The sequence below is a fragment of the Protomyctophum parallelum genome (genome assembly GCF_964188405.1).
Source record: "Protomyctophum parallelum genome assembly, chromosome: 8".
In the NCBI taxonomy this organism is placed as follows: Eukaryota; Metazoa; Chordata; class Actinopteri; order Myctophiformes; family Myctophidae; genus Protomyctophum; species Protomyctophum parallelum.
Window position 1 is genome coordinate 28,707,928 of NC_139703.1, and position 20,167 is coordinate 28,728,094.

Genomic DNA, 20,167 nt, shown 5'->3' on the forward strand with positions numbered 1-20,167 from the left:
TTCCCTATTGCTGCGTCTATTCTTCTCCTTTGCCTTGCTGTCTTCCCCTTTCCTGTTCGGGGTATAGATGTTCCTAAGCCTGTGCACGCTCCCCTGCATACCGATGGAAGCCTCCACCACTGGCTCCATTACAGATACTATCGAATGGCTGCCTACAGCTTTCCATCTCAGCCTCTCATTCCGCTCACAGCACAAATATCTGGATAATATGGCTGCATATTGAATGTAGATTAAAGTATACACATACCAGCTCTGTGGCCTTGTGCAGAGTGTCTGCCCTGATATTGTGAAGTTTGGGTTCGATTCCCCGAACGGGTCATATGAATGAACATGGAACCACAAAGCGTCCCCGTATGTATGCTTGAAACCTCATAAATGTATACCTCATGAATCCAAAACAGTTCATCTCAAATAAAGAGTCTATGTATATGATGTCTACGTGCTTTATCAATTTGATGTATAAACTGCATTGTTTTTTCATATTTTCCAGCATTAATATTCATTACTACAGTAGCCAGCCTCCATTCACTTTCGAATTTTGTTTCAAGAGCAAACATTTATTTTAAAAGATGAACCTGTATTTTATAGAGAGATACATACTAATGTACTTTATATTATGAGTTTTAACCTTCAAGATAAATGTTTTCGATGATTTTCACCAAGAAACACTATAAATCTCTCCAAAGCATGTGTAGTGTCTTTACTGTTTTAGAACAAAGCCATTCATCTTTCTGTAGTCTGTAGGTCAGAAGTACAACCTACCATCCAGCAGGTCCCGTATTTTATCCATGTAGATCTCAAAATAGGACACCTGGAGAAACACAAAAAAGAAACTGATGACTAATTCTTACACTGTAGATATACAGAGAGAGGGAGAGAGACAAAGAAGGAAACACAGACAGAGAGAGAGAAAGACAAAAACCCACGCGTCATTTCATCATCGTTGATCTACAAGCTCTCAACACGTAGCGGATGTGACACGTTGAGAGCTTGTAGATCGGCTATTGTCTGTGCCTGACACCGTCGTACGGCGAAATCAGGCCTTTAGGGAGAGGATGGTAGATTACACAAATCTGGAAAACGGTGCCGAGCGTATCACTTTTCCCACGGGTAGGGCATCCATTCAGTGACGGAGGCGTGAAAGGAACAACAGACGTGGCTGGATAAGCATAATTTATCATGTTGGTTTATTCATGTCCTGTCCTGTCTGCTCTGTCCTAACACTAGAAGATTACTTTAAAGGCCTGTATGGGTTCCATTGACAAAGTATCTCGAAACTATACTCTCAGCTGCTGTGGCAAAAATGCACCGTGCACACGTGCACATGCGTCACAGTGCGACTGCGTGTGTGTATGCGTGCGTGAAAGGAAATGTAAACATACTGGGGCGTATTCATCAAAAAAATGACAAGAATTATGTTATAGCTACTGTAAAATCAACAACACACTCTGCATTTCATGGGTCACTGGATAGAATGTGATTAATGATCTACATTAACGTAGAAACTGTGTTTCCACTATGTTTTCTAGAGCCAGTCTTGGAAAGTAAATGCTATTATTATAAATGTTTAAAACTTGTCAAATGGGGACATTCTGCATAATGAGTACTTTTACCAATCCTTTGAATACAGGAATTTCACTTAAAACATTTGAGTACACTTCTTCCACCTCTGGTTGCCGCTAGGTGTTCTATAGCAGACAGAAACAGCATGAAGCTGTCATCTTTGATTTGTGCCCTCAATTCTGCTCCATGATGTACAGTCGCAGGCTGTCATTTCAAAAGTAACTCCATGTGGTTTATTACCTCCACCGGTGCATTAATGCACATGGAGCATGTGCACCAGGGATGTGAGCGTTTGTGCCGGCTGTCTCAGGCATTGTCGTTTGCATTTGCATACTTGCAAGGAGGATGTTTCAAGGCTTTATAGTCAGATAATGGACAATTTTCTAGCATAATCCTTAAGCGTCCAGGAGGAACAAGAGCATTCAGCTTTACGTGTTGCAGGAGAATCCAATCGTCTGCTGTACTAAAACAGTGTTACTTAAATCTGTCCTGGTGGCGTGGTCGGTAGTGTTGTCGCCTCACAGCTAGAAGGTCCTGCAGGGTTCGATTCCCGCTGAGGACGCTGTGGGCGCTGGGGTCGTGTTCTCTCCTCCGCGTCATCAGTGCCCATACCCGAGGCGGGGTTGGCGAAAGGGCCTTTCTGTGTGGAGTTTGCATGTTCTCCCCGTGTCCCCTAGGGTATAGGTACCCTCACAAAAAACATGCAGTAATCCTGGTCTCTAAACTACCTCCCCCTGGCCAGCCGGGGCGCCTGATGGAGGGGGAAGAACGTGTTCCTTCCACGCACTACATTCGGCCGGGGAAATTCCCCTCTGTCAGGTGAAAAGAATTAGCTTAGACTCCTCATGCATAGAAAGAAGCATGAGGTCAGTGTCCTTCCGCTGCCCCCGCAGGTTGGCAGAGGAAGTGTAGTGCCCAGGATTACATTCGATAATTGACACTGGGTGATAAAATGGGTTGCAAAATCGTGGGATAAAATAAATAAATCACACCCATGTGAAGTGAGTGGTGCAACTCTGTGTGGGGGTCCACGGGGGGTCCCCGGAAGTTCCTGACCCACAGGAACGCGTCCAAGGTGTCGGCCCGGGTCCGGCGAGCCGGCCCGCGTCCGAAACGGTCCAGAAATGAGTGAGTTACCGTGTGGGGGTCTCCAGGAGGTCCCTCTGTACTGTACTGTCACTGTATTGCACTGTCACACCTGAAATCATTATACAGTTAATATGTGCGTGTGTGTTAGGCTGCACAACAGTAACACTTGGTGGTGAAAACCAACCAAACGCTATTTTCGTGCTCGGACACAGCCAGGGACACACCCAGGGACGGACACAGCCACACAGCTGTCTGTAGGAGTGGTTGCACCACTCGAATAATCTGTCCTGAGGCACCCAGAGAACTAGCAAGTACAAAATGGACCATAGTTCTTTTGCGCCATATAACATATACGAGTTAACATTCCCACTAGGGACGAATAGCTACCGGCAGTGTGATTATTAAATCTCCCAGACAGAGAATAACTGACCTCATCATAAAGGATACAGTAGTATACTGTATACTGTGATACAGCCAGCACCAACACAATCTAGAGTGGAGGCAGCAGTGGGTCTATAAATTACATCACCATCATCCAGAATCGGTAGGAAAGTTGATTCAACGATCTTCCTTGCATAATAAAAGAATATTAGATTGAATTCTGCAAGAAAAGAAAAAAGCCAATATTTTGTCATAATCTATTTACCAGGGGAACCTTGGTAAATCTATTTACCAAGGTTCCTGACCTGATAATTAGTCGTCAAGCCAAAATATACTATTATTCTCTAACCCTTTCGATGTCCGTTGACAGACAGTAGCTATGTACAGTAGTCAATATGTTTTGGGCTCCTGAGAAAACCATGACTTTTCGTTGGGGGGTGAAATTTGCAAATCAGCAGCACATTGCAATTTTGCTCTTTGTGTTGTCGGCAGTCCACCTGCTCGGATGAGGTCAGCCATCACATAAATTGGCAGACCTTAGACCTCTCCGAAATCACACAATTTATCTATATTAAGCTTGTTTTTTTCACTTTGAAATACATTTTAAAATAGTGAAAATAGCCGATCTACACACTCACAAGGTGTGAGTGTTGTGCGTTGGGACAGCTTGTAGATTTCAATACTTGTATGATGAGGTATAGGACATTTATTTATGAAAAACTATAGCCATCACCTTTTATGTCTCAGCTCCCCCCACAATAGCAGAGCGATTTCAAAACTGGGTCACCAAATAATTTGGAGGGGTCACCACTCACCAGTATCTTATAAGCAGCTAGAGCGTATGCAGTTGAGTGTACGTATGGTGTCACATAACCGTGACATCACTCACTAATCCTTGGTATCTTCAACTAGTGACGTAGCCACGTACAGTAATTTACCTGCAACTACAATGTTGAAATCGAAGGCAAACCCCCCTATCACGTGACCTTGTGTAAGCAACGTGATTGGTTAAAAAAAAACATAACCTGGCACAACGTAACAAACTCTTTAAGCCGGGAAAATATTTATGCATTCCAGCCCACATCTGGCATGGTTTAATTGTCCGTTGTAGGATATGTATACAGTATATATATATGTAATTTATGACGATAGTTGAAACACAGAATAAAACCTATAGGTTATACTATATACACACTTATATATTATCCACCTATGTCTGTGGATCCACCAATAATTAACAAAAGTGAAGGCAGTCCATTGTTGTCGATAATGACTTCATATCTCCGGGGGGTAGGCCGGGGGTGGGGGGGTTTCAGTGCTTGGTGCGCTCATGCGCCCTCATGTGGTTGTTTAGAACAAATCTTGATCCACACACTTGTCCACACACGGGGCAGGGGTGTGTTGAACCTGGTTGGACAGGTCCGCACAGGTCGCACGCTCATGCCAGCTGCCTGCGCTTCTCTGTGCATCTCAGGGATGTCTTAATTGGCCTCCAGGTGGGAAACACCTGTGAGGCAGAAAGAGCGCCAGGTGTCTCGATCTGCTGCTGTCCTTTCCAGGTCTGGAGGGTGGAATGTCCCTGAGCAGCATCTTCATGTGGTCCTTATGGCGCTTTGGTTGTCCTCCTGCAGACCTCTGGCCGGATTGGAGTCGGCCGTAGAGAATCTGTCGGGGTAGCCGGACTGCAGGCATACTAGATCACATGACCTAACCAGCGGAGCCAGCTGCGTGCCAGAATCACCTCTATGATGGAAGAGTTGGTGCGTGTGTATACTGCTATACTTGTGGGACATGAAGAAACACTTAGCTCGCCTGCCATGAGACGTCTTATAGACAGTCAAAGAAATCTCCCCAGACAAGACACGCAAGAATACTTTCTGTGGTTCAGGCGTGTTGAATCAGAATGATTTCAGACTTTTTTAGAATAGAAAACATTTCCTTTTAGACACGTTTTGAAACGAGGAGAAGTTAGTGATTTCCAGTCCAAAAGTATATCAATTCAAACGACTCTAAAGTACAGATGACTCTTTCAAAGTATACTTTCAAAAGATCTACAGATCCGTCTCCGTCAGCCTTCAGACTGCCTTCAATAGGTTTCATATAACAGCTCTCAAGAGTGAATGTCTGGAGCACATTTACTGTTTGATCTAGTATTCTCCCCTTGGATGCCAGTTTGAAAATAAATCATTAATTAATAAACATTGGCACATTTTAATAGAAGTTTATTGAAATGAAAAGATTTCCAGCCAGACTCATAAACACACATAATATATATATTTTTTTTTTTTTTTACACTTTAAAATAAACAGAGTTCATGTGGACCCGCACTCTTAGTTTATTTAGTTAGTTATCTAGTTATCTATACATAAAGTCCTGTATTTACCAGTTTATGACCTTACAAGCCAGCACTATATTTATACAAAAGATCTTTTGTTGACCAATAGAGATTCACGATATTGAAATTATGACCGATATCCGATTATTTGCAGGGTCATAACGGCCTATACCGATTCCGATATATTACATTATTATATTATATTTATATTGAACTCATTGCTGAATCTTTTTATTTTTCATTTTTCGTTTTGCTGGTGACTCAGAAAGAGAGAGCACTGTGCAGCCTTTTACGCTCAGAATCTAATTAAGATAATGCTGCCTTGCATAACTAAGTGGAAGCAGAGAGACTGAGAGAGGTTGGATTTGGTTTTCATTTAAATTGTAAGGAAGCAGATCTGTCCATCCAAAAGATCACCTGTACAGTAGAATCCTCTTTCCCATTTTGGGCGGGAACCCCTTTTGGTGTTAGCATTATGTTATGCTTTAGCTATTGAAAAATAGCAGATCTACAAGCTCATAGCGCGCCACCGAGTGGCGCGCTACGAGCTTGTAGGTCCGCTATTTTTGAAAAATCTAAGAACGACTGACATAGAAACATAGCTTTTTCAGAAAACTGTCAGGATGTATAGAATACATTTTTTGAATCTGATCTCAGGTCAGAAAGGGTTAACCTCCAGGCAGAGAACACGCCATCAACCTCGGAGGTCGGGATAAATGAGGTTATGCGAGACTGTTGTGTGACTGGAGACATTCTGTACTCTGCTGAAACCTCTTTATCTGATTTAACATCCTCGGCTCTGCAGAGACAAGCAGTGTTTTGGCAAGAAGAGCATGAGAACCGTGAGGGATGGTTTCAACACTGAAATAACGTCTACTTTTAACCACAGTATGGAGGGGAGGGACTATAGTGACTCTCCTTGGAAAAGCCTCATTGCAATTACTCTAATCTGTGATTATAATCGTATCCCCTAGGCTAGGGTACGGCATCAGCCATCTACGAACATGTTAGTACCCACCCGTATAATCCATATATATGAAAGTGGTGACCGTCAATTTACCTTTTAGCATTGCTACGGTTGCTATGGAGCTCCTCCGTCCCCACCAGCTATGGGATTTTTTCCATCCAGCTCCATTGAGCCTCCATTATAACATGATTTTCAAAGCCCTGTATCTCTAAAGCTTCGAGTGCATTTTCTCCCTGCTCGGCACGATTGAACACCATCATAAAAGATAAAGAGCAGGGAGATAGATATACAATAAACCCCCATGGGGAGCATGCTGGGGTGGGGTGGAGGTGGGAGAAAATATCACATACAACCAGGAACCATCATGCAGAGGAAGGCAGGAAGAGCATGCAGTCTAGTGAGCTTAAGTAGCCCACCCAATTGGTCAGCTGACTGCCACATCGGCGAATGACGTGTGGGACTTGCACACACTTATACGCCCACATAGTAATGCAGCATGTTAACCCCTTGAGTATAGTAAGGCTGTACCCTAGCCCTGTTTATAGGACTCGAACTTCAGCAGGAATTTTCGAGCGAACATCCGGACCATTTGTTTCTAATTAATTAATTTCTCAGAGTGCTTTTAACCAGGCTGCAATTCAACACGAGATACCCGCCTTGAACATGATTAGCGCAGTGCTGAAGACGATCTCTTTATCAATCTCTCTCGTCTCTCCCAACACACACACACACACACACACACACACACACACAAGCCCATTAATTAAGATTCGAGTGCCAACCCTAACGAGCGAACAATCGAACCCTGAATGTTCTGGGACAGCCTTAGAATATAGTATGCGCCTTTGTGCATGGCATGAACCCCCTCGAGTATGTCTGACTGAACTAACTCTGCAGGCTATGTCTCATTTATGCATGCTTATTCATTATATATTAGGAAGCTGTGCAATTGTGCAGGTCCGTTTCACATTCTCAAGGTGACATGCAGTGAGTCCGAGTTTCAAAGTTGGATACAGTCAGTGATTAACTGCTACACACGATGTTTAAAAGCATCACTACTGAATAAGTTAATGACACACATACTGTATAGAATTAATGACACACAGCAGTTGCCCTGAAAGGATGTTGATTGATGATTGAAAACTGCAGGCTGAAAGCTCCTACTGGGTACACTACATGGCAAACTATGAAATGCAAATAAAATATATACCTATTCTAATTTAGTGGGCCAAAATATGCACTCACGTCACAAACAGACCTGACTACAATCGTGCTGCCATGAGCAGGGCAGGATTAACACCTCTGAGGGCCCCTGGCCCCCCACATGCATGTGTGAACATTTTGTCCGTTTCTGGGCGGTTTTATGCTGTAATATTAGCCTATTCCCGGGCCGTCTACCCCGCCCCAGAGTGACAGTCAGGCAGTAACAAACACATTTTTATGTCTGGTGCCCAGGGCCCATGGGCACGTGCCCAAAGTGCCCATATGGCCATGAGCATAGGGAATTGCTGTGCGTGACAACTCTAATGAATGCGCTTCAGTGACCATCAACTCTCTGAAGATGCTAATATAGCTTTCACTCTAACTGTGTGTGGATATTAGCACTGCGCATTTTCTATGCAATGACTCATTTGCATAAAAAAGGGCCAAAAGTATGTATACAATAACCAAATTTAAATACGAGCAGAGAGCACCGAAGCACAGCAACGCTGTGTACTTGGCAGTGCAGCAATTGCTTTGAGAATTAGAGACTTTTGAGCGGGGCCTAGTCTCGCGTAGCCAGACAACTATTCCACAATCAAAATACATGTTTTTATTTCCTTTTCTGCTAAGCAACAAGCTATATAGCCTTAGATGTTTTCTATTTATATTAGGATAAATATGCGCGACTGTAAAGACGAAATGGAAGTGGCGAGGAGACTCCACATCCGCTGTATCCGGATACTCATGAGACCTTTTCCGTTGGCCCAGACTGTATGATGAAGCGGTTGGAAATCACGGAGGCAACAGTCTGGTAACGCGAGACTAAGCGATGCCTAACCGCTCCACGACGTAGCAATATGTGTATGTATATCTGTCTCTGTGTGTCTGTATGTATGTCTGAGCATGGACAGCTGCAACACCTAAAGTGGCCAGTAGAGTACAGCACAGAGTAAAGTGGCACGGAGTACAGTACGGTCCACACCAACCTTTATGTGGAACTCAAGGTTCTCGTCCAATGCAAATATGTGTTCGAAAATGTCCTCTGCGATCCTGGGGATGATTCCCATACCCTGAGTGTCATGCAGCTTTCCCTGTAAGAATGCAAGAAGAGAAGGAGAGCTAGCACATTACATGAGGACAAAATGCTTTGACAAGAGGCAGGAATTCTGATGAGGGTGTTAAAGAAGGCCATAGATGCAGTAAACAGCTTGCAGAGATTCTTTTCATGAAAGGGCTTTTTCGGATAATGTGAGGAGGTGTATTAAGAAGATGGATTGTAGTTCTGAAATGTACAGGGGCATGTGTGTGTGTGTGTGTGTGTGTGTGTGTGTGTGTGTGTGTGTGTGTGTGTGGGAGGTTCTTTTGATGAACACAGCAGGAATGTACAGTACCTCCATGGTGTGCGTCTTTCCAGAGGCGGTTTGTCCATAAGCGAAGATGGTGCCATTGTATCCTCCCAGTACATCTATAGTAGATCACACAAAGAAAGAAAGGAAGAAAGAAAGAAAGAAAGAAAGAAAGAAAGAAAGAAAGAAAGAAAGAAAGAAAGAAAGAAAGAAAGAAAGAAAGAAAGAAAGAAAGAAAGAAAGAAAGAAAGAAAAAGTCATATTGCTTTATATAGAAATCTATCTATAAATGCACCACATCTCTGTACGTCTGTCTGTCTGTCTGTACGTGTGTACTGTAATGCACGTAACTCGAAAACCATTAGCCCCACCGAATTCGACACACGCGTTCCACACAGGGGGTGCAGTGCCCGGTGTCGAGTCGGTCGGACACCCGGTTGTCCAGAACCGCCACAAAAGGCCCACGCTCCATACATGTATATGGAGCTGGCCAGTTCTGACATCACAACACTCCATATTTGGGCATGCTGGCCTGTTCTGACATCACAACACTCCATATTTGGGCATGCCTCTTAACTTCCATCGTTACAGACTCAGTGCTCTACAGCTGGGCACCGGCCTAGTACATTTAAAACATAATAGGAGGCATTTTGTTCAAAACGGGCCAATCCTGCAAACTTTGGAAGCCAATGTTTGCCAATTAGGATGGAATATGAAATATTGGACAGATCTGCCATGATCACATGTGTACTGATTTGGGGGATTTGGGGACAGAATCTGAATGAGTAATAGGGGCCTATCACAAAATGTGCCCTGGTGGTGCTATAAAAGGCATGTTTTAGGGGGCACAGTGGCACAGTCGGTAGTGCTGTCGCCTCACAGCTAGAAGGTCCTGGGTTTTATTCCCACTCGGGATGCTGTGGGCGCTGGGGGCGTGTCCTCTCCTCCGCTCTCCATCAGTGCCCATAACCGAGGCGGAGTTGGGGCCTTTCTGTGTGGAGTTTGCATGTTCTCCCCGTGTCCCCTAGGGTAGGTACCCTCACAAAAAACATGCAGTAATCCAGGTCTCTAAACTGTCTCCCCCTGGCCAGCCTGATGGAGGGGAAAGGAACTGGTTGGAATAACTTGTTCCTTGGACACTCATGCATGAAGGAACCATGAGTTCAAGTCCATTGCTCTCCCCAGGTTGGCGGAGGGTGTGTAGAGCCCAGGATCACATTAGATCAGGGGTTTTCAACAGGTGGTCCGTGGACCACTGGTGGTCCCTGGAAGTATTGCATGTGGTCCTTGACCATTCATTTAGTAATGTAGGATTTGTTAAAAATGTCATTCCACTAGTTGATTAACAGTGAACTTAATGACCTCATGGTGACCTATGATGACCGTCCATGTAGTCATTTACTGACAAGTTGGAGGTCAACAGAAAAAGGGAGTTAGAATCTCAAGAGGGGGAAGTGCAGCGGATTGTCTGGCTGAGTCAATATTATTAGGAAATTAATGCGAACGCATTATATAGGCCAAGGTATGTTTTCCCTTGGCCTATAGGGAGTGTGCATGCAAAGTTTCAATGCAGATTGGTGCAGTTATAGGTAAAAATGTTACTCAGCCTGTTATAGCGCCACCATGAGGCTGATTTGAACATTTTCGAGTTGCATTTCGTCCACGGCCTAATCCCCTAATGGGAATGTGCACGCATATTTTTATGTAAATTGCACACTGCGTTAATGACCCACACACACACACACACATACACACACACACACACACACACACACACACACACACACACACACACACACACACACACACAGTGAGCTTGTGTAGGAGTTGTTTATGGAGTTTCTTTGATTTATTCATGAAATTACTTACTGAGAAAACATTTAATTTGTTTTTAATGAATGAATAATGTAGCTTTTCTTGGAAGAATGTTTTTTTTTTATGTTTTGAAATAATAATTAAAAACTAAATGTAGGAAACAAAAAAATAAAGGGACATATGTGTCCGTGACCCACAAATGGGTCCCGACCCAGTGTTTGGGAACCAGTAGTTTATACTGTGTGAGACAAGCTATGGTTGATGGCTCACAGCTCTGAGCATTCATACAATACATCGGCTCACTGACAAGCGTTCTGCGCCCATGGCAGTGGTGTCAGACGCTAGACGTTTCAGGAGGTATGAGCCAATTAAGAGCCTGCTCACAACCTGTTCCAAATTATATCAATGAGACAAGAAATGAGGCTCATGGGGCTTGTCTTGTCTTATAAACGTCATAAATTATAGGCATTGGAGTCTACATTGGGGGGGGTGCGCGGCACTATAGGCAGCATAGTGTTAGAGGAAAGGTCATGGGGTCACACAAATAGTTAGGCGTCATCTTCCAGGGAGCATGAATCCCTGGAGATATCTTGTGTGAAAGTGGAAAGGTGTCCTTCCAAAGGTGTCTTTTTATTCCCCAAAATCAGTAGCTGGGGTCATCCTCACAGGAGCAGACAACAGTTTTCAGACATATCGGGGGAACATTTAGGATTTAGGCACGGACTGCAGCCCTTATAGGTACGACTACAAACCCCAGGTAGGCCTACATTAAGCGCTTTTTTAACTCTAAACTTTGTGCTTAAAATCATGTTCACTATTTTTTTTTATATATATATTGCACTTGATCACAGACACTAATTGAAGGACAGAAAGTGAGAATGATACAATATGTAGGCATGCAGACTGGAACAGCTAGCGTGCACACCAGAGCAGAGCCATGTTGACAAGCACATACCGTAGGCTATTTCTGTGCATCTTCCATCATAAAGATCGGCACAATATGCTTCATAATAAAGATTGTGTATTGTATACTCAGCATGATCTACACTGCAGGGAAATTACCTCTCTCTCACAAAATAATGCATGCTGCTATGCCCCCAGTGCTGTACAGTAAGTCACCATAGAGCAATCAGTGGCTGACATTTTGCTTCCCATTTTTTTAATGAAACGCATATAAATGTGTGTCAAATAGGCACCTTTTAACCTTAGACACTTATGCTAATATTGTTTTCATAAGCACCCTCTCCATCCACTCCAGTCTCCACTCCAATTCATCAACCCCCCTGACACGTAAACATCACTTCTAAAAGTCAAACACACATCAGATCATATCAGGTTAAAAGATGGGATGCCGCAGGTGAGCAGAACTGAGAGCATAATGGCTGTTAGCCAGAGCCATGTGGCGCCCTTTCCCAAAGCCCACTCCCTCCCTCCCTCCCCCTTCCATATTGGAGCTTCTCTTCTCTCCTCTAATCTGCCCATCCTTCTGTTTCACGGCTCAGCTCAGCTCTGCCTTCAGAAAGCCATCTCCGGTCATGCTCAGGCTAAATCCAGCCTTGACATAAATATGCAGCACGCATCGAGGAACAGAGGGGCGGCAACCCGACTCCAGGAAGAAAATGAAGACAGGAGAAGATAAGGAGAGCAGCAGACGACAGAGTTCACAATAAGGGTGGACACAAAAGGAAAGTATGTGTGTGTGTGTGTGTGTGTGTGTGTGTGTGTGTGTGTGTGTGTGTGTGTGTGTGTGTGTGTGTGTGTGTGTGTGCGTTTGTGTGTGTGCGTGTGCGTGTGTGTGTGCGTGTGTGCGTGCGTGCATGTGTGCGTGCGTGCGTGCGACAGAGATAGCGGAAAATGAGAGACTGGCCAATGACAGACAGAGGGACAGATGGACAAACAGACAGGTCAGGAGAGTAAGAGAGATAGAGAGAGAGAGAGAGAGAGAGAGAGAGAGAGAGAGAGAGAGAGAGAGAGAGAGAGAGAGAGAGAGAGGTTGGGGGGGGGATTTTCAACCTGGACACTTATCTTTTACGAGCAGCTGGCCTGTCTTTGAAAATGACTGTCTTTGCTCACCCTGTTCTAATTATTTTCTGTATCTTAAACTGTCAGGTTGGAAGTGGTTAAGCTGGCACAATAATATTTGAATTTGAATTGAATTTAAATTAACATTTACCAAAAAAAGAAAACTTTATTTTATATTTTTGACATTTTCTTCTCATTTCCAATTGGTTGTTCTAGCTCGGAAGCTGTGTTATATAACATTAATTTGACTAGGAAGTCACATCAGAGTAAGATTGAAAATTCAGTTACAAATGAGACCTTCCACTCTCTTTGACCCTAGCATGAAACCAAGATAAGGGGGGGGGGGGGCATTCTGAGAAAGAAAGACACTACGTAAGTATCTCCAGGTAATTTATTTAATCTCCGCTTCCAAGATACGCCCGTGCCTGTGAAATTAGCGTGCATGTTGTTATGTTGTAAATGTCCATGTCTATAGCATCATTTGATTGCATCATGTTCTGGTAAGTGTTTGCTCATACAAACACTTTAATACCAGACAGTATAATGCATGCACAAGGGAGCGCTAATGCATGGAAATGGGGGCCAATCCGAGAGAGGAGAGAGAGAGAGAGAGAGAGATTGATTGTTAAGTAAATCGATACTAGGTTTAGACGTTATCAAGGCATTGCCCAGTATATAGAAATCTTTAAATTCTGTCAATAATACAGACAAGGAATTATATATATATATATATATATATATATATATATATATATAATATTGCCACACAAAACTTTATCTTGAGATGTCCTCTTCCAACTACAACAGCAGTTTATTAGCCACTACATGATTTTAGTCACCGTGACCTGACAGTCTGCCTATATGACTATGATGTGTTGGCATCCATTGTGCCCTTCAATAAGGCATGCTACATCTATGGCAAAAGGGTGCTTATTTCCGATCTATTTATGATTCCATGGGACATAAATTTAAACAAATAGTGAAGAAAAAATAAAGCACATCCTCCGTTTCTTGGTGCTGAGCCAAACTGTAAGCCTGGTTAACCACTCATGACAGGTACTCGACCTGTCATGTCACGTTGACCTGTGTTGTTTGGTTGTAATTGTTCCCACTTCCCAGTGTGTGCACTCACTGCATTAGCAGCGCTGAGAGTTGCGATTGCATCATCGTATAGCCTATGCTGCCTTCCAGTTCCAGTTCCAGTTATACCTTAAAGTAAAAAAAAAATATTCAAGCTGCTTTTGTGTATTTTTCTACTTGGCTGTGTATGCTGTTCATGCTTTGAAGTCCGAAACACTGACAAAAGAATAATAATTATAAAAATGATGACGTCATGAACGGGGCCTCCTGATCCTTAAGGCCGCCCTTGCAAACATCATATTAGCAGCATTGTAGGCTAGACAATCTAATACATTCTATCAGCAGCTTTTACTTTTTATTGATTGGTTTCTTAGCCTTTTATGGATCAGGGCCCACGTTGTTCAATTAGATTGGATCGATGGAAGTAACATTTACAATTATGTTGCCATTTATCGGTATCACAATGAAAACACATTGTCAAGGTGTCATGTCATTTTTGTAATAATGTTTTTTAAATATGAATGTTCATTAAATCATTCAAATCTTAGTGGGGATCACATGCAGTATCCCCATAGCCCACCAGTGGGCGACTGGCCCACAGGTTGAAAATCACTGATAGCTACCCCATATGACATATGTCAAGAAGGTATGAAAAATTATACCGCCCAAGCCTAATCTAATCGGCACAGCAGATAAGAGCAGGCTGGCGGGTTTTGAGGCCTATCAGCTGTCAGCTGACAGACAGTACAGTATGTCTCACCATGTGTGTGTCATAGTGGATAAGATTGATTGATTGATTGATTGACTGACAGTTTGCAGAATTACAATACATTTCAAGCACAACTCAATACAAAAACTGTAAATAAATAATAAAGTATTACACTTGTTTACAAGAGGGTCCACCGTTTTCAATTCATCATAACATTTAGAGACGTACAAATATACACTTCTATATAGCCAAAAACATGAAATCATCATAAAAGGTAAAAGGGGGAAAAGACACATACAGTGAGGGAAAAAGGGGTGGGTGGGGGATTCAGATTTTACGGGGGCCAGTTTCGAATTGCAGCCGTCCGTAGGTGCCCTTTGAGAGCTTGCTTTTAGCTTTTAGCTTGTTAACCAGTATGGAGTGGTTCACGGTGTCAAAAGCCTTTTGGAAAGAGAATGCCAGCTCTGACTCACCTTTGACGATCTGTTTGGCACAGATGTTGTAGACCTGCTCCTGGGTGGTGTTGGTGGGAAACACGTGATCAAACACATATGGTTTCCCCTGTGGAAAGAAAACAAAATGCAGTCAGCGGCAGCAGCATATAATGTCGTCGCTGTCAGTATCTCCATATGTCAACTTCTTTCATTTTTTTCATTTTTGCCCTACTTACAAAAATGGCTGATCTACAAGTTCACAACGCATCGCAATTCTGAGCATATTTTGTTTAAAATACAGTATCTTTATTGTGAAGCAATAAAGATACCTACAGTACAGGAGTCGCTGTGAACACAATGTCAATGCGTGTCTGTGTGCTTTTGTGTTTGAATTAATAGCTCTATTTTACTTTTAGGTGTAGATGGAGCCCCATATAATAAACTCAAAACTGCAAGGTATTTATTGACTCCAGACATACAGTAATGAATGCATTCATTCATTCATTATGTCAAACAAACAACCCAAATAACCAACGTGGACTCGCACACTCGTATAGGGTCCCCTACACTGAGATCCTGGAGAGCACAAAATCCATGTGTATGGAAGCAGCCGTGGCGTGCCCGTGGCCAAAAAAAGCACCTATACGGTGGATATAGGACACATCAGACCACCGCCTGCCCCACCGAGTCCTCTACGGTCAACTACACAATGCAAAGCATGCCACCGGTGGACAAAAGAAGGACTATACTAAAGACCTGCTGAAGTGTACTGCCATCAACCCCCAAGCAGCTTGAGGGCAATCTCACAAATACATGACAGCAACCAGCAGCAAAGAAGGTCAGAGATGTCTCCAGCGACCCCAGAGGGAAGCAGGCATTCCTCCAATGTCCGGGCTCCCCTGACCCACTTGTGGATGGATGAGGATCTATGCGGCTCACGCCATTGGCCTTGATAGCCACATCAAGTGGCATCAACGGCAACATCGCTGAAACCCCCCCCCCCCCCCCCTCCTTGAACCAAGCATCATCATCGCACACAATGGACTAAGATTGTGTGTGTGTGTTGTGTGTGTGTGTGTGTGTGTGTGTGTGTGTGTGTGTGTGTGTGTGTGTGTGTGTGTGTGTGTGTGTGTGTGTGATGATCTATCGATCATCAGTCTTTACTAACTGTATTCTTATGGGTTGGGATTTAACGCCTCAACGGTGTTTATTGACTTCAAGTGTCAACACAACTAAAACAAAATAAATGGATTGTTGCCATTAGATGAAGTAATGGAACACATCAATACCTGACATGTCATTCTAATCTGCAATTCTGCATTGGACCTGTAGAACAGCACAACAGTATATCATTCTGTATGTGTGCGTGCGTGGGTGTGTGTGTGTGTCAGTGAGTGAGTGATAAAGTGTATGCAGTGCGTGTCTGTGTTCACATGTATTTCCATGTGCCCGATTGCCTGTCAGTGAATGGCTGCATTTGTGGGTGTGTCCGGCGACTTTGCATGCATTCCGCATGTGCCCGTGTGTGTGTCAGTGTGCATGCGTCCGCCATGTGCCTGCCTGTCAGCGCGCGTTTGCTCGTCTGTCGAGTGATAGTGAAGTGCAGTGACGGCTCCCCATCCCCGCGGGACAAGCGCGTTGTCTCCAGAGAACAAAGATCACATCACAGGCGGCTCCATTAGCGGCGCTCGCAGGCAAGGACAGCAGCGGAGGGCGGTGGAGGGGGAAGTGAACCGCTGGAGTCCAGAGTAGAAGTGGAGGTATAAGAAAATAGATGAGGTTGAACTGATGCTGAGGGTCGCTGGGGTACATGTGCTTCTATGTGTGTGTGTGTGTGTGTGTGTGTGTGTGTGTGTGTGTGTGTGTGTGTGTGTGTGTGTGTGTGTGTGTGTGTGTGTGTGTGTGTGTGTGTGTAGTGTACATACATGACCGTGAAAAAAGATTTTTTGTTTTAGTTTTTTGTTGTTGCTATATAGATCTATCAATCATCCAGTGAATGTGGCCTGCCAGCAGTTCCAGGGTCATTCAGCCACCCATCCACTTAATCACACATTATGTCATGCCCAGACAACACCCCTCAACAGCAGGCATGCAATTCACCCTTTGTCAAGTCCCGCCCGTGGTTGTGCCCTTCGTACTCATTGGTTGCCGTTTCGTGGTTGGACAAAAATCCTCTCTCTCCATCCACTACCATTGAAAGAACATGTTTTTCAGTTGCTTCGTATTGATATTCTGTGCACTCAATTCTTATTTTAAACTTGGTGTCAGTAAAAAGGAACATCACAGATGCAGCATGGTGACTGGGCAATGCATATCATGTTTGTTTTTAGTTTTTTCCAAAAAAAAAGTTTTAGCAAATTCAACATAAACAAGGCGGAACCAGGGCAGAACAAGGCAGAAAGAGCCTGCTGGTTAGTCAGTCAGGGACCAATCAGAAGGTTGACAAAGGGTGAATTAAGCGTCCAAGCTGGTTTCTTACTTCTCCTGACTCACAAGGGACCGTTGCACTTATCTTTCCTCTGCTTTTATTGCACAAATCCAAACTTTAAAGTCTGATGAATACTTTGCCATATGGCTCTGTCCCGTGTCAAAACAATTGTGTATTCAGAGATATCCATCTATAAATGCACCCTGTACGCCTGTCTGTATGTACGTACGTCTATCTATACGTATTACGTAGTATACAATAATATGGTGTTACATTTATAGATCTGCTATATTCGGCATGCGATTCCCGTCGTACGATGGAGTATTTAACTCATTAAACCTCATCGTACACCCACGACGCCTACCAAAGTATATAAATAAAACAAAGTAGGTTTTAAGGAACTAGCCAGCATGTTGTCTAGACAACTACTAAATGATTTACCCGGATTTAATTCTCGCAGGCAGCCAGCTGGTAAGATATTAGGTAGGAGCTGCTGACAAAGATGGAGAGACTGCCGGTCTGTATAATATCCACAATAAAACACAGTGTGGTACTGTGTACTAGCTACTCCTCCCACTCTGCTGTTAGGGAGCATGCTGCCTGGCCTGTAAATGAGTTTTAAGTGCATGTCTTTCTGTTTGTGCGTGTGCGCGCGCATGTGTGTGTGTGTGTGTGTGTGTGTGTGTGTGTGTGTGTGCTTCAATTACTAGGCCTATACTTTTGAGGACCAAATGACGCCACAGAGAATTGTTGTTTTAGGTATGTTTGTCTCCGCCAGGCCGAATGTGTGGCCGAGACTGTATTTTCGCCCCTGTGAGCAGTTAATTTCCAGCACCGCTGGACCGATCGCCTTGAAACTGCTTGCAGTTTCACATTCCCTGGAGGCCAGAACAAAATATCTATTCACATCATCCAGTTATAGCACCAACATGAGACACATTTTTACTCCTCACGCAACTCGCTTTACATTATCTCTGTAGTCATGTGATCAAGACGCATCTGTTTCTCATATTCCATTCTGATGGGCTTTTTTTTGTGTATTGTGTATTTCTGTCTTCCACCAGTGGATATTCAGACGAATGTGAAAGTGGTTTTTATAATTAGGACAAGGAGACTGTTTTTTCATCCAGTCTGGTAATGCAATACAATATTCAATTATAGAAACTATCAAACAGTAGTGGTTTTAGAATTCTATGAATATTGTATCACTGTGTGCACTATAACAAGTCTGATTTTAAATCAACCAGGCATTCTATTAATGGTGTGGTCTCTCCATGTACAGTCTTTAGCTATTGATACGGTACAATAAATTACAGTACGTTATGTGTGCCGTTTTCTTTTTTTTAATGAAGCTGCACAAATCCCAATGTGTTGTTCTTTTTTAAAGATATTTGTTTGGCTTTTTCTGCCTTTATTGATAGATTGAAAGTAATCTGACAGGAAATGGGGAGAGAGATGGGGGGGAAGACACACGACAAAGGCTGTCAGGATCGTGAGTCGAACCCTCAGCACCACGCCAGGCTGGTTAGGTTGAGCTAACCGTCCAGGTCCCCAATGTGTTGTTCTGTGGTGAAGCTGGACCATAATGCTTGTGTGCACGTCCTTGGATTACAGATTACAGACATACTCGAGACATGGCGCATATAGATTAGACTAGAGCGGTGCACAAGAAAACAGAACAACAGCTGACCTTGTTGTCGACTCCCTTGACTAACTGCAGACACTTAATTTGTTCATAAGATGGCTGAATAATCAAGTCATTAGCAACACCTGTATTCATTAGCTGCTGCTGTTGCTAATCAATCAAGGACGGAGAACATATATATCGTCACTGTCGGGTGGAATCCTTGTATGTCCAAAACTGTGGGGAAAATGGGGGGAAAGAACCTGTGTTCCAATGGAGCCAATGTAATTATTATTAAGTCACACGCTCTTGATAATACAGTTTTATTGTTCAATATAAAACCCACAGAATAAACCACTTTCACTTTAAAAGCATTAGCAAAAATAGCTGATCTACAAGCTCACAACGCATCACAAAGAGTTGTGAGCTTGTAGATCTGCTATTTTTTGCTACTTTTATGTGGCTCTGTAGTATGACAAAGTAGAAGAGCATTAATTTACAAAACATCTCACCTGTGTGATGTGAGGGGCTCTCTTATCATTATACATCACATTCCGTGCTCAGCCAATCAAATAATAACAAATGTCATTCCGGCCAATCCGTTTTTTTCTTCACTTTTCTGCCCTCACTTTTTGAGGAGCGCTATGTCCAGCTTTTAGTGTGTGTGCACAAACTTTGTCCTATACAAACATTAAATTCCTATTGACAATGAAGGGACAATTTTACGTCATATTGTAAACAGTACAAAACATTGTGTAACACAAACATTGATGTTGTATTATAGGATGCTTAATTTCAACTCTCAACTGTCAGTAAGAAGTCGGCGATGATAAGCGTATGGTAAGCGTGTGATAAGCGAGTACGATAAGCGAGTATGATAAGCGCCCCTCACTTCACACAGGTGTGATTTTTATCTCCAATATGTACTTTGCTCAGCCAATCAAATCATTGCTATATGGGGTGATCAGCTGAACAAATCATCGTGTTTGTGTTCAGTGCTGTTCACCCAACAGACTATTGGAGATACCTGCACATGGTTTCTGCACAACAGCAAAGCCAAGAAGGCATAATCACTCAGACCCTGAAACCCTGGGGGTTTGTGCAATGGTTTATATGGTGATGCAGAGGTTTTCATCAGCAGCAGCAGGCTGAAGCCCTGAATCAAGTCCTC

The 20,167-nt window shown here is 43.3% G+C and overlaps 1 protein-coding gene across 1 annotated transcript in view; it reads right to left on the bottom strand.

Annotated features, from left to right (window-relative positions):
• Positions 1 to 20,167, bottom strand: part of kif5ab (kinesin family member 5A, b) — a gene marked incomplete at its 5' end in the record, with an annotated part of 108,647 nt that overhangs the window by 63,920 nt on the left and 24,560 nt on the right. Inside the window, 4 exons of the mRNA XM_083771744.1 lie at positions 763 to 811; positions 8,525 to 8,629; positions 8,930 to 9,003; positions 14,984 to 15,071. Of these exons, the coding sequence (XP_083627870.1) occupies positions 763 to 811; positions 8,525 to 8,629; positions 8,930 to 9,003; positions 14,984 to 15,071 (316 nt within the window). The remainder of the gene's footprint in view (positions 1 to 762; positions 812 to 8,524; positions 8,630 to 8,929; positions 9,004 to 14,983; positions 15,072 to 20,167) is intronic.